The sequence below is a fragment of the Talpa occidentalis genome, unplaced genomic scaffold, assembly GCF_014898055.3.
Source record: "Talpa occidentalis isolate TD23 unplaced genomic scaffold, MPIMG_talOcc4v2.1 talOcc4.10, whole genome shotgun sequence".
Lineage (NCBI taxonomy): Eukaryota > Metazoa > Chordata > Mammalia > Eulipotyphla > Talpidae > Talpa > Talpa occidentalis.
In genome coordinates, this window is record NW_023600993.1 from 99,363,722 (window position 1) to 99,378,571 (window position 14,850).

The 14,850-nt window shown below is 46.7% G+C and overlaps 1 protein-coding gene across 1 annotated transcript; it reads left to right on the top strand.

Annotated features, from left to right (window-relative positions):
- The first annotated feature begins 111 nt into the window (after nucleotides 1-111).
- Nucleotides 112-14,768, top strand: RNF114 (ring finger protein 114). Its single transcript, XM_037500241.2, has 6 exons — nucleotides 112-256; nucleotides 4,089-4,239; nucleotides 6,114-6,220; nucleotides 6,479-6,593; nucleotides 12,246-12,353; nucleotides 12,902-14,768. The coding sequence occupies exons 1-6, from the start codon at nucleotides 117-119 to the stop codon at nucleotides 12,965-12,967; spliced, it is 687 nt and encodes a 228-aa protein (XP_037356138.1). The 5' UTR covers nucleotides 112-116; the 3' UTR covers nucleotides 12,968-14,768.
- Nucleotides 14,769-14,850: the final 82 nt, after the last annotated feature.

The window sequence follows — 14,850 nt, forward strand, 5'->3', positions numbered from 1 at the left end:
CTCCCAGGGGCGCCTGGAGTAAGCCCCGCCCCTCGCGCGCGTCGTTCGCCTCTTCGGCCCCGCCCCCAAGGGCTCCTCCTTCTCGGCCGCCGTTGCGCTGCGTCCGCGGCAGCAAGATGGCGGCGCAACAGCAGGACCGCGAGAGCGCTGTGCAGCCGGCGGGGCCCGCGGCGGAGGCCGACCCGCTGGGCCGCTTCACTTGCCCCGTGTGCTTAGAGGTGTATGAGAAGCCGGTGCAGGTGCCCTGCGGACACGTGTAAGCGACGCGCCGGGGCCTGGCCGGGGGGCGCCTGACTGGGCGGGCGGGGAAGCCCGGGAGCGAGGCCCGGCTGAGGGGGGTTTCGCGGGGGGGGGCCGAGGGCCTCTCCGTGAGGCCCTTGGGGACCCCGGGAGGCCCGTGGAGGCTGCCCGGACGCTCTTCTCTGGAGCGCCGACTGTATCCCGGCGGTTCGTAGGCTCCTCACTCGCGGTGGCGGTGTCGCATCCCGCTGGCAGCCAGGTAGGCTCCGAAGTCCGCCCTTGAAGAGCCGCGGTTTCCCTGAGTGGGCTGGGCTTCATCTCTCGAGTATGTCGAATTGGGGCGTCGTGTGCCCAGCCCCGCTTCCAACATTCTGATATGCACTAAAGTTGGAGGAAGCTGAGCTAGGCTGACAGAACAAAAGGGAAGTCCATGTCGAGATAGAGATCTGGCCAGTCGGCCCTTCGCGGTGAAAGGGGGCAGGAAAGGCAGAGATTGTTAGCATTCCCGCTTGTACGCGCAGTTTGTCTCATTCTCTTTAAAATTAAGCCCCCCTGTTGCTAATAGACTGGCTGTGACGACCCCAGGAAATATGTGCCCCCGGACAGGTTCTGGGCTGTGGTAGGTGCCTTGAGGTTGGCTGGACTTGAACCTAAGCTTTGTGCCAGAAGACCCGCACCCCCTAAGTCGAGGAATTGTAGAAAAGGTGGTCACCTGCTTCTTGCCCCGGGAGCTGGTATTTCTTCCATGGCCTTCTTCCTCAGTGCTTAATGTAGACACCACCTTGGCATTAGTCTTAGGACCTCTGTACTGATCCGTAGGCACCCTAGGCACTTGCTGGGCCGCCCAGGCATTCTTTTTTCTGCAGGGCCAGAGGGTTGACAGCCCTGGGGAGGGACAGGTGATGAGGACTGAGCTTAGTTAGGGAAGGCTCACCATGGGCCACCTCTTCCCAGATGAATTTCAGGTGTCCATTTGCCAGCCCAAGGAACAGTTGGCACCTGGCCAGGGCTCCCCAGCGGCAGGGACTGCTTTTTACCTTGAGTTCTGAGCTCTTCCTAGCTTCTGGCTCTTCCTGCTGGCAAGTTCAGTTAGCCTGGAGCTCTTCCTGCCCTTCACCCACTATCCCAAATCCTTTTCATCCTTGAACTCCCAGTTTGATTTACCTTTCTGGTCACCATTCCCATCACACCTCCACTTCTCTCCTGGGGCTTCCCTTTCCTTTCTTGCTCAGAGCAAATTTAGGGGCATTAAGGGCAGTGACCTTATCTGTTTTGCTGCTCTCTGTATCCGCAGTGGCCAGCTCAGTGTGAGCATCTAATTTCCAGTCTTACAGTTAACTGACTAAAGTATTAGTATGTCCACTATGCCATACTCATGTGGCATGGAAGGAAATAAGAGGATTCTGCCTTTGGAGTTCACAGTCCAGTAAATTGATGATGAATAAGTACTAACAAATGTTCCAGTGACCACAGAAATTCATTGTGTAGTGGGAGTGTATTACAAGTATCAAACCTGGTGTGTGTTAGTGGGGAAGTGATCAGGTAATGGATGAATGAACTAAGAAATTAGTGGTGCAAGCAGACTGTGAGAGTTGAAGTCTGGGTAGCTCTCTCAGTCCTCTTCTTGGATCAGCCTCATTTCGTTAACCTAATTTTGGATTAAGTCAGTGGATTTTACTTACAGTTAACATTTATAAAGTGACTTCACCCAGCATAGTTTTGAGGTTTCCTTGAGCCGTAGGAACCTTTCTTAGGTCAGAGGTCAAGGGGCATTACTGGGATTCAAATGTTGTCTCTTTTCTATACTTACCACATCCGTTCTTCATGTTCATCAGTTCAACACTGAGAGATGCCCTTCTCTGAGGGCTGCAAACAAATCTCCCATTGCTCCAGCCAAATGCTTTTTCACTCTGGCCAGTTGAAATTTGCAAACTTGTGTGCTTGGACACTTGAGCATCACTGCTTTCTGGCTGGGGCATTGGATTTTTATAAGATTTTATTTCAAACCCTGAATGACTACATCCTTCCCTAGTCCAGTGAAATATAGCCAGAGAAAAGCAGATGGTGGGGTGCTCAAGGAGGGACTTTCCTCACAGTGCTCTGACAGAAAGGGTGGAGCTCTGAAAGGCAGAACTCGGAAAAAATCTGTTAAGTAGGAAATCGAATCTGAAAATCAGCCCAAGATGTAGGGACAGTTTAGAAATGACTTTCATTGGGTGTGACACTGGCATGAGGTGACTGGTGAACTTTTGAATGTGAGCTGTAAACTCTCTGTGTGTGCTTGAAGGCAGGTGTTGAGCTGCTTTATCTGCCGGCTGGTTTCGGTTTCATTTTGCTCTCCAGTTACTCTTGCAGTCTGTCTTTGAGAAGAGGTACCAGGAGTGATGGCCACAAGCCTCTCCGACCTTATCACTTACTCTTCTGAGGTCTAATACATCATAGCCCAGAGTCCTTCCTTTCTGCCTCTCAGACACCCCTTGTATTTGGTATTGTCTCTGTGTGGAACTGTCTCCATAATTTTAGGTCTTAACTCAAATGTTATCTCCTTAAAGAAGTTTTCTGTAATTCACCCCAGCTGGTCTCTGCCTGAGATCATTTATTTCTTCATTTAATCACGATCTGAAATTAACATCTGTGTTGTTCTCCATGTGAAATATAAGCATCATGAGGACAAGGACTTTGTGTAGCTCACCACTGTGCCCTCAGTGGTGAATCAGTAGGCCCCCTTATCTTCTCCCAGCCTGGTCTAGAATTACGTAGCAGCATTAACATCTAGCTTAATGACAAAGAGGAAGAAAATTCTTAGAGACAGTAAAAAATTCTCAAGTGCACAGATTATCTTTGATTATACATCCTGAGCTCTTCCTGGTAGGTGTTATCCTGTCTTCAGTCTGTCAGATTGGGTATTTTCTTGCCTTATTATCTATCCATTTTTTCCAGAGTGCCTTATCTCAGCACGGCAGCCTGCCTAGGCTTCAAGGTAGAAACTTGGGTCTTTGACTTTGCTTCTTTTCTATTTCAGTGAGTTACTAAGTCCTGTTGATCTGCCTCTGAATCATTTCCTGAATTAATTCTCTGTAGCCTTAGGCCCTCACGGTTCCTTGCCTTTATTCATCTGTTTTGTTTCTACTTCAGTCTCTTCTCATCTTTCCTCCCCTAAAAAAATTTTTTAAGCCAATAACCCTGTTGTCCATGATAGTCCCAGAGTTGTTTTTCTAAAACTTGGACTTCGATCTGGCTCCCTGCTGCTTATAAGGATAAGTCTTAGACTTTTATTTCCTCAGATGCAGCATGAATTTTTAAGTCTAAAGGCCTGGAATATTCTTTCTTCCCTCTGCCAACTAAACTCTTTTTAAGGCGCTGCCTCTGAAGTGTTACCACCCTGTCCTTCCCAGGCACGGTCAGTTGTTGCTGTTTTGCCTTCCCATAGTACTTTGCATACATCTCACATGATCGCAGCTCCCATTTGTGGTGCATTTCATGCCTTCTAGACACTGTACTAAGGTTAGACATGCCATCCTGCCGTCAATTCTGGAGATGTAGGTGCTGCTCTCTCCACTTCAGGAGGAGAAACTGAGATTCAGGAAACCCCACCAAGACCCCTTAGTGCATTCTAACGCTGTTCACCGTATATCGTGGTGGTTTGCCTTTGTTTCTGTTGCCTGTGTGTTCTCTGCAGCCGCCTCCCTGCCTGATCCCATTTCTCTGGCTTAGGAGGACCCAGCATTTGAAGTAGAGAATAAGTTATTTTTAATTCATTATACATTGATACCCTTTTAAAGTTTACTCATTTTTGTTGTCTTGTCTCCACAATGCATGACGCAGGTTCTCTGTATGTCTTGTTCTAGCTTTTGCTCTGCATGCCTGCAGGAATGTCTGAAGCCGAAGAAGCCTGTCTGTGGGGTGTGTCGCAGCGCTCTGGCACCTGGCGTCCGAGCTGTGGAGCTCGAGCGGCAGATTGAGAGCACAGAAACTTCTTGCCATGGCTGCCGTAAAAATGTATGTGAAGTAAAATGGAAGAGTCCATGTCTTTCTGTGATATGGTGGGGCTGGACCTAGAGATGCTGCCATGTTTCTGAAACTAGAGCATGACTGGTGGCTGGCGGCACGCGTGCATGCACATCTATGGTGTGGCCGGGCTGTTTCATCCTGGTGATCTCACTGCTGTGGCTTTTTTTTTTTTTTTTTTTTTTAAGAGATTATGCATTTTAGCTTTGAAAGCCATAGAGATTGGTTATCCCAGTTTTTTCCCTATAAAAGACCCATTTTTCTAAAACATCATGCACAATTTTAATTAGAACATAATGACAAAATGGTATTTCCTAATTTTTTTAAACATAAAATGAAGTCAGTGACTCAGTTACCTGCTCCAGTGAGCTTGAAGGGAAATTTTATAGTTTATATCATTACAGATATAAAATTAAATGGTTCTACATTTTAGTGTTTGACAAGAGGATTCATGAGATATATATAAAGGTCAGTGTGAAATCTTTTGATTTCAAGAGTAAGAGCTAATATTTGAAGTGCATCCTTATTTTTTTTTTTCATATAATCCTATCAGCGTAAGGTATATTTAACATCTCTTATAATTGCTGCTGCAAAGGAGAAGTGCTGTTGTTGTATTTTCTAAAACATATATCCAGCCTTACTGGTTTTAAACTCATGTTTTGTTAATTCCAGGCTTCTTCCCTAACCCTCACTTCAGAGATTGGCTTAATTTAGAAGGCTGCAAGATATTTTGCACCCTTTGACAAACTAGATGTAGGACTTCTACACAGTAAGATCTAAGATTATAACATGATATTGTTTCTACACCTTTTTTTCCCTTAATGGCTCTGGACAGCCTTGCATGTCAACGCTAGGGTTTGAACATGGTGGTTGGGGTAGCCGGAGGAGGACACATCCTCTGACATCTCCTTCAGGATGAGTTAGCACCAGGGCACGCTGTGGCGCCAAGTCCTAATTTCCCTTCCTTTTCAATGGGAGCGCTTCAGTTGGCAGCTGAAAGTCAACATGTTCTTTAACTGGAAGTAAGACAGACAGAAGCACCATGGTAAGCTGGAGCTCAAATACGGGATTTTTTTTTTTTTTTCTTTTCCTTGCAGTTTCCTTTGATTTAGAAACTGGTGATATTGAAGTAAAATTTCCTCTTACATCTTTCTTCAAGCATGAGCAATGTGGTCTTTTTTTTTTTCCCTGTATTTTGATTTTCTCCATTTTTAAGAGTAATGATTTTTGTGTTATACTTCCAGGTGTATTATACCTCCAGATATGTGTTTCTTCCCCGTACTTGCCTTCTTCATTCTTTATACTTTCTTTTTAGAATACCCGCGGTGAAGCACTCTCCTCTGGGTTCTCTTGTCTCTTTACATCTTGCAAAGACTAGATCCTATAAGTGAAATAGAATTCAGGTTTTGGGTTTTTTCAAAAGATCATTTATCATAACCTGGGGATTACTATTTAACTAGGGTTACTAGTCTTTACCCATTTTATGTGAGTGAGCCCTTTGCTGCACAGAATGAGCTGACTGGCAGTAAAGAAATTAGTTTAAATGCTAGTGTGGGAAACTTTTAAGCTTCCTTGAATTTGGAGTGTCCATGAGCAGAGAGCATATCATGAATAAAGCAAACTTCTAGGGGAATTACTACGGAGTAGAAGCAGATGTCCTGACTAAAAAACATCAGTGTTGGTTATTAACAGAAACCCTGCAATAAGTAGTCAGGGTTTGAACCCCATCGGCACAGCCAGGACTCTGGTGCGATTGGTTGCTAGGGCCGTGCGGGTGCAGTGTTCACCTAGCCCTGGCTTTGGACTAGGTTGGATCTGGCCCAAGATCCTTACTAACTTGTGGGCTCTGATTCTTCTTCTCCAAGTTCTTCCTCTCCAAGATTCGGGCCCATGTGGCTGCCTGTTCCAAATATCAGAATTACATCATGGAGGGTGTGAAGGCCACCACCAAAGATGCATCCCTTCAGCCAAGGTAAATGACTCCCTTAGGTGGGGGGTCAGCTGTTGCTTACAGGGTCTTAGTTGCATGATTTTGGAAAGTGAAGGTGTAAAATGTTGGCTGAAGCTGATTGTTTTTGCTTGGGGCAGGCCTGGGGTGAGGTATATGGAGAACAATTTTCTGATGTTTGCTTCAGATATTAACTGTGTTGTTGTTTTCAAAATGCATGACCTGGTTCTGAAGATATCAGAACGCCAGTCACAGGTTTTCCGCCTACCTTTCATCTTCCAGAAATGTCCCAAACCGTTACACCTTTCCTTGTCCATACTGTCCTGAGAAGAACTTTGATCAAGAAGGACTTGTGGAGCACTGCAAGTTGTCTCACAGTGCAGATACCAAGTCTGTGGTAAGGACGCCTTTTTTTTTTTACTTTTCATTATGGGAAAGAGTCAAACATACAGAAAAATTACATCATTAGTACAGTGAATTCCTGTGTACCTTTTACCCGGATTGACTAACATTTTACAAACTTTACCCTACTCTATGATACGTATTTTTTGCTGAGCTATTTGAAAATAAGTTACAGATATCATGGCCCACTGTCCCTAAATACTTCAGCACTTATCACACTGGGGAAATGTAACATGGATACAACCTAATATCTAATGTGAAATCCAAGTTTAAATTTTAACAGTTGTGATGTCCTTCCTGGCTCTCTTCCCCCAGAGCCCCATCCTGCATCTGTGTGTCACGTTTAGTTGTCATGTCTCTTTTGCTCTTAGCCTTTCTTTGTCTTTCATGACTTTGACGTTTTTAAAGCGGACAGGCCAGTTTCGTAGATTGTCCTCAGTTGCATTTGTCTGTTACACATGACTAGATCCCAGATACTCTAAGCCACATACATGTCCTCTCTCTGCCATAGGAGGCGTCGTTTGATGTCTGTGGTCCCTATTGTTGGTAACATTGACTGGGGTCCCTGGGTGCCCACCAGGTTTGTTCTCCATCAACCTGCTGTTTTCTTTTTGGGAGTGGCTGCTTGATACCTGTGGGGAAAGAGAGTTTAGATGAAATTTTTAGGAAGTGCTGTCAGTCCTTTAATATTTAAGTATCATTCACCTACAAACTTTTAAGTGTGGATTTGGTCTGTCTCAGCAGTGCTACCCTTTTCGGTTATTGACAAACTAGGTCTTTTTCTTTTTTAAGATTTATTTATTTTGGGCCTCCCCGGTGGTGCAGCGGTTGAGCGCTGGGTTGCGAAGCTGCCCGCAGCCTCTGCAGCACCTGTTCAATCTCCGGCTGCTCCCCGGCCATTGGAGGAGGTTCCCGCATGGCACGCAGACCTCTCCTGCCGCCCGCTGCTCCCCTCAGCAGTGTACTTAGGTTCTTCTGCCTATTCTGTTCCCCGCTCTGGCGAATTCTCTCACCCTCCCGCGCTTCTGACTGTACCCAGTGCTTGTATAAATAAATAAATAAATAAATAAATAAATCTTTAAAAAAAAGATTTATTTTATACAAGAACTGGGGTACAGATGCATGGGAGGGTAAGAAGACTCACCAGAGACAGAGCAGGGAACAGAACAGGCAGACTGACGAAACACACCTCTGAGGGGATCAGAGGGCGAGACAGGAGAGGTCCGCTGCACCATGTGGGATTCTTGCCAAATCGAGCCCGCGCTGCAGAGGCTGCGGAAGCTTCACAGTGCGGTGTTCAACCGCCTGTGCCACCAGGGAGGCCCAACAGACTAGGGCTTAATACAACTTTCTCTGTAGCATTGTTTCTGTCTTCCCATTTGTCTCCGACAACTTCTCTTGAACTCTGTGCCTGGTTTTATGGGTGGTCTTCAGCTTCATTGCTTTAAAAGGTGAACAGGCTTTAGGATTTGCACAGGTTTTCAGAAGTGTAGCACCAGTGTCATTGCTAATGGTATTATGGGGCCTAGTGGCATTCTTTCTCTCTCTGCCCCAAATTTTAAGATACAGCTGATCAATTCAAGAATACCTACCGTGTCTTCTCTTGATTTGCCAAGTACAAGTTCTGGTTAGGACAGCCAGTTTTTACACTGGACTCCCTGGGCTCTGAATGTTGTGCTGTGACAGATTCCACCGATGGATTCCCTCTCTGGTTGCTTTTCTCAACTCTCCAAACTAGGGAACTGAGGTGGTTCATTGTGTACCTCATTTTCAGCCAGACCCTCTTGATACTCAGTAAGCCCCTCTAGTGCTGTTCTGGGCTCTCTACTAAACTCCTGGTTTGAGTGTCAGCCAGGCTATGGTCTTGATCCTCTGCCTAGATCTGAGAACGTAGGTAATACTGAACACAGATAATACTGAACCTTTGCCTTAAAAGCTAAGTTCAAAGTGTCAGGTATGTGTCCTTTCTTCTCTCTCCTATCTGTGTGAGGAGTTCTCTGATCTACCTCTGAGATCACAGACTCGCAACCTATGGGATATGGTCTGACCCCCACGTGTTCATTTCCTACCCTTTAAAAGTCAGATTTCTCAATCTATAACCTACATTTGAGAAATTGGAATTTTTGGCAAGTCTGCTGGCTTTGCGGAGTCACTGTCCTTTCTCGATGGGGTGAGCTTACACCCATCCTGCTTCACTTGTTTGCTTTGCCAGCCTGGTTGCCGTGAACACTTGAATGTGCAGCCCTTGTTCCTTTCCCCACCTTGTGCTGAGGTAGACTCTCCCCAGATCTCCATTCCCAGGCTAACGCTTTAATTACCTACGTTCTCAGATCTAGGCAGAGGTCCAAGATCACAGCTCGGCTGACACTCAGACCACCTCCCTGCTCCTGAGGCTTTGCCCATTGTGTGTCTTCTCTTCCTTCAAATTTTCTTTCTCTGCTCCTTACCTTCGTTTTCCTCAGGCTTGCCCAGGTCTTCCCTGTCTTAATTGGGAGGAATATTTGATCCAGTACTTTCTGTAGATAGCATTCAGCTGCTCTTTTCCCTCAAGCTTGTGCTTGTTCAGCTCTGCTGTCTTTTCTCTACCTTCTCCTTGTTCCCATCCAGAGTCTGGTTTTGCACTCCTCTGACATCACAGTCCCTCTGCTTCCTGACGGGTCTTCTTGGGATTCTTGTTTTCTTTCACCTTCAATTTTTAAAATTTATTTCTTTGTATGTGGCATGAAACAGTTGTGTAAAAATTGGATGGTAGGGCCTCCCCGGTGGCGCAGCGGTTGAGCGCTGGGTTGCGAAGCTGCCCGCGGCCTCTGCGGCACCGGTTCGATCCCTGGCTGCTCCCCGGCCACAGGAGGAGGGTCCCACATGGCGCGCAGACCTCTCCTGCCGCCCGCTGCTCCCCTCAGCAGTGTACCTCGGTCCTTCTGCCTGCTCTGCTCCCCGCTCTGGCTCTGGTGAATTCTCTCACCCTCCCGCGCTTCTGACTGTACCCAGTGCTTGTATAAATAAATAAATAAATCTTTAAAAAAAAAAAAAAAAATTGGATGGTAAAAAGTGTCTCTTCTGCCCCATCCCCTGGTTCCCTTCTATACCACCTGTTCCCAGTATTTTGTGATAATTCTTGCAATGATACTGTGTTCAAATATGATAAATGCAGTTACCACTTGCTACTTTAGTATAATAGAAATAACCCCAATATAAAATAACACACTACACTCTTTCCCGTCAGAGCTGCTCTGTCATGCAGCTGCCCCACAGCCATGTGGCAGGCTGGCCTTGGAGCCTCCCTCCTCACCTCCCTGCCCCCCACACACACAGGGCAGGGGGCCCCTAGAGCTGCAACTCCATTTGGCACCATCATTTGGTAACTGGACCTTCGCCTCTACCCTGTTGGTTAGAGTAATTTTTTTTTCTTTTGCTGAAACAAAACAAAACACTACACTATGGCGGCCTCCCAGACTTTTTTGAACTTTCACAAATAACTGATTATTTTCACTCAAAAATTGGCTTTATCTTTCTATTAGCTCTGTCTCCTGATCCATAGTCATATGCATGATGATTATCCATTGCACGCTTGACCCAGACCCTGTGTCTGTCACCTTGGTGACTGTTGAAATTTCCATTGCAGATGCAATCTGGAACAGGGATTGCATTTTGCTTTTTCTGTGATTCCAGAATAGCTGCACAGTACACATTTATGCAAGATAAGAGAGGTGTCCTATGAAAAAGACCCAAAGCCAAGTCTTCAGATCCTCCAAGATGTTTTATGGCTCTTAGTAACTTACTCTTTCGTGTAAATGAAAAAGAAGTAGAAACAGACACAGACACCACCCGCCAGCCCCCACTCCCCATTGTTCCATTTTAAAGTTAGCCGAATAAGCACTCTTTCGGCACTTAGGAAAATTGTAGTTGGGTAGTCAGTAAAATGATAGCTACTGTAGTTCATTTCCTACCACCATCTCCTCTGCACTCGTTTTTAGAAGTAAATAAGGTAAGAGGCCAGAGCGCCGTCAATTTAAGTGAACCTTCGCTTAGTGGCAGCACCAGGACTGGAATGTGGGTGTCCTGCCTCCTGAGCCAACTGTCTCTCCACAACACCAGCCATGCCTTGGTTCATGCTCGTTGGCATCTGGGCTGCATGTGCGGAGAGACACAAAATCGTGTGGTCAAAATGTCCTTCTGAGGTTCCTGTATGTCCCCTTTTTTACGCAATGACACCATATTCTGTGCACTGTAATCAGTGTTTTGGGCACATTCCATATCAGTATGTGTTGATCTGCTACTGTTTCTAAATGAAAGACGCCAGTTTACCATTACCTGTCTGGACCATGATTTAACTGGTTCCTTAATGGTAGACATCAAGGCTAGTCCCAGCCAGTGTCAAGAAATTTAAGGACTGGATGTTCCATGCTTTTAAAAAATCATTGTTGATTGATAATGAGACTGCATTTGTAATGAGAAATAATCCGTTTTTAGGATTATAACAGTAAGTTGTGTCTTATTTTAAAGTGCTTTATTTTTGGTAAAATAAATATGTTGATCCTAAGTCTAGGTTTTGGGGATAAGGGATGGTTTACCTGCTTTTCTGTAGTTTTGAAGTTTCTCATAATAAACTTTAAAAGACTGCCGTACATGTTAACATCTTTGTGTATGTCTATCAAATAAAGCCTTAGAGGTGAATTGATTGGAGGAAATGTCAGGTGCACTCATCATGGTGCTAGAGCCCACGAAAGCACCTGTGGCTTCTGGTTCTATGACCTAATTTTCTCTCCCACTGCTTCCCATCCCCTTCAGCTTCCTGAAATCCTTCTGATTATTTGTTCTGCAGCAAAGCCTTTTCTTTTCAGCCCCTGACCCTCTATTCTCATTCCTCTTCTTCTCAGAACTCCTGAATTCTGATTATTCTAGCCCGCCCTTTTGGAAGTTGCCTCCTTCTCAGTCTCTAGTCCTGACCCGAACTCCACTTCCCACACGAACCCCGCAGCTCCAGCTGCCTGCCTAGTTTTCCGCTCAGGGAATCCTCCATTGCCTCAGATTCGTCTCTTGCAACCCCCTTTATCTATCACCATGTCTTCTCCTTAGTCCCATCCCCAAGCTGGACCATTTGTGCCCCTTCCTCCCATTTCCTCAGCTCCTCTCTGCTCCTCCTGACTTCTCCATACTAGCCAGACCAACTGCCTGCCTGGAGCACTGCCTCCTGGCCTTGTCTCTGGACAGCTGCCTTAGTTCTGGGGCACCCTTCATGTTTTGTATACCTCTCAGTCTTCAAAGCCCAAACCAACTTCTCGCAGGAGGCCTTTTCAACCCAGACGTTCTCCTCGAAGCATTTACTCTGTAAACATAGCACATAGCCTGTGTTTTACTTCCTTGGGACGTTGCTTATCTGGCTGTTGTTGACTTGATCATCTTATGTGGTGGGTCAGAATTATGGTGTAGGCCCCACTGGACTGACACTGTTTTTGACGACAGGGAAGGATAGAAAAAGTTAGTATGGTGACTTGAGCCTTTCCCCACCCCCACGTCTCCTCTGACTCATGGGGAAGGTGGTCAGTGTTTCTCTTCCCAGCATGGAATGACCAGGTGAGATGTAGGCCAGAGGCCCAATCAGCTCAGACTTCTGGTACCTAAGACCTTGCTTCTGTGTTTAAAGGTTTGTCCGATCTGTGCCTCAATGCCCTGGGGAGACCCCAACTACCGCAGCGCCAACTTCCTAGAGCACATCCAGCGCCGGCACCAGTTTTCTTACGACACTTTTGTGGTGAGTTTGGGACCCGGGGTCTCATTGCTCCCCTGGGAGGACAGCACAGCTCCTTCCCGTCTCACTGGAGAGCGGTGGGCCCTGTTGCTGAGCCCTGTCACTGCTGCGATAGGCTCTCTGTGGCCTGTGTATGTGTGCCAGGTGAGCGCCAGAGCCTTCTTTGTGGGGGACTACAGAACCGGCCAGCCTTCTAGGCTTGTTTCTCACACGTTATAGTTAGGCCATAAAGATGAATGTGGTTCCTGTCAGTCACTGCCTCACTTGTTCCACTGTGGTCACTCTGAGTTTGTGTCAAGCTCCATTTGTGCGTTGCCTGGTCCTCACAGTCCCTGACTAAGAGCCATTGTTATTTTTATCGCAAGGACGTGTCAGCAGACACATGGAGAGATTGAGCAATACACCCAAAGTTACGTGACTAGCATCGCAAACCAGGGCGCTGGACTGCTCCTCAGCAGCCCCCCAGAGCCCAACTACCCTGTTTGCCCTCTGTAAGTGAGGCTTTGCAGCTGCGCCACTGCTGGGGCTGAGTGTCTGTGTTTTGCTGTTAGGATTACGACGTCGATGAGGAGGACATGATGAACCAGGTATTGCAGCGCTCCATCATCGACCAGTGAGCAGAGTCTGCTGTCCGTCCCGTGCTCCAGAGCTTCCATTACTTGTTAAGCGTGAAACCTGTGACTCCCACACCTTCAATGTACACCAGACCTGGAAGTGAGCCGTGGTTATTGGGACAAGGCCACTTCCCACAGGGAAACAGATTCTAGGTCAGAGCCCTCCCTTCCTTTGGGCTCTTTCCCCTACCGTTAATCTTGTCTGCCTCCTGGTCTAGTCTTATCATTGCTCCTCAGCTACTTCCAGAAGCTTCTGCCACCTCTTCTGGAAGAGATGCCAGTTTCCCCACTTGTCCTTGTTTCAGACTTGTTCCTCCCATCCAGTGTTCATCTCTCAGGTCCTCTGAGCCAGCCAGGACCTTTTCTGGGTCATGAATAGCACAAATGAGACAAGCGTCTCTTCTGTCCCTGAGTTGTAGAGATCCAGCGATAGCGCATCTGCTCAGTGATTAAGTGAAAGTTCCTGTTAGGGAGCCCTGACAGCAGCTGCCAGAAGCTGGAGTTGCCATCCTGACACATTTCAAGTCCTAATGGGTGAGTGTCCTGGGTTTAACAAGGTCGAAGGCTGAAAGTTTTAGTTGGTATTTTGCTACTACTCCTGCTCACCCTTAGAGTTAACTGGTTCAGTCTTAATGCCTGCATGGTGCCTTTTTAGGATAAGGTGTAACCATATATTTTTAGTAAAAAATAATGTTTTCTAGGTTAGGAAAGTGAAATTCCATTTATCCGTCAGTGGGGAGGAGAGTCAGCTAAGGGGATGGGGGATGGGGGGCATAGCCTTTTGGTTTTGGCTCTCAAATTCATAAAGTCACGTTTCCTTCTCTGTGTGAGAGCCTGCTTACGTTCTTGCCCTTGAAGCACGGAAAGGAGCCCTCAGAGGAGTGAGAAGGGAGACCTGGGGCTCCAGTGGATACTAGTTCTTTTGTCTTTTACTTGGTGACTTAGCTTAAACTGAGCATTGTTTTTCTATCACAAATGGTTTCCTTATGAAACTGGCTTCTGCAGAATAGGTGTGTGAGAACCAGCCTTCCAAAGCCGAGAGGCTGTGGGAAGCCCGGCGCCGCAGCCTGCTTTCTCTGACAGGACACACTGTTCAAAAGGCCCAGCGTGGCCCTGGTGGCCGTTGTTAATGGAAACTGTCTCTTAGAAACTTATTTTGGTATCAGCTCAAAAAGCTTGATGTTCACTGTTTCTTCACAAATATTAATGCATTGCTGGGCGCTACCAGACTATCTGTGGAAGCAGAACATCTGAGCAGCTGGAAGGCATCTGGGTTTCGGTTGTTTGTTCGTGTCAGGTATCTAGTCTGAATATGGAAATTGAGCAGCTGGTCAGTGACTGAGGTTGGAAGTGACAGAGGATTTTGGGCCTGTGCGCTGCTGCTGGGGCCTCTTCACACCTGCCAGTGAGAGCTGCAGAGGCCTGGTGACCAGCAAAGTTGAGGCCCTTCGGGGGCAATGTAATTTTTTCTAATGTGCTTTTGCTTGGGAGGGCCCAAAAGGTTAAGGTCAGCTTCTTCACTGTAACTTCTAGAAAAAGTTCACTCAGACCTCCCTCATCTCAGTCCAAGTTGAGAGGGAAATTTGACAAAACCTGCATTGGAGGGAACTGATGAGAACATGCCAGGCTCATGGGTGGTACCAAGAACTGATTTCCTTGTATTAAGTGCACTTCATGTATTTCTAATAAGATGACTTTCCAGAAAGTGAAATTTGTTATGTTCTGGCTTTTAAAGGTGAAATATAAATAAATTTCATAATTTATCCAACCGGTAAGCTGCAGTGCTTGTTTTCATTACTCACCATTGGCCATGGTATGGACCCCGGCACCTCCAGAAGGGTCTTTCCAAGGGGAAGTTCTCGTCTGTCATGTGTGAGCCCCATCTG

Bases quoted from the DNA above. Each gene is read 5' to 3' on its own strand.
- RNF114 (XM_037500241.2), top strand. From the start codon at position 117: ATGGCGGCGCAACAGCAGGACCGCGAGAGCGCTGTGCAGCCGGCGGGG. The intron at 4,240-6,113 runs GTATGTGAAGTA...TTCTTCTCCAAG, and splicing joins GCCATGGCTGCCGTAAAAAT to TTCTTCCTCTCCAAGATTCG. The intron at 6,594-12,245 runs GTAAGGACGCCT...CTGTGTTTAAAG, and splicing joins GTGCAGATACCAAGTCTGTG to GTTTGTCCGATCTGTGCCTC.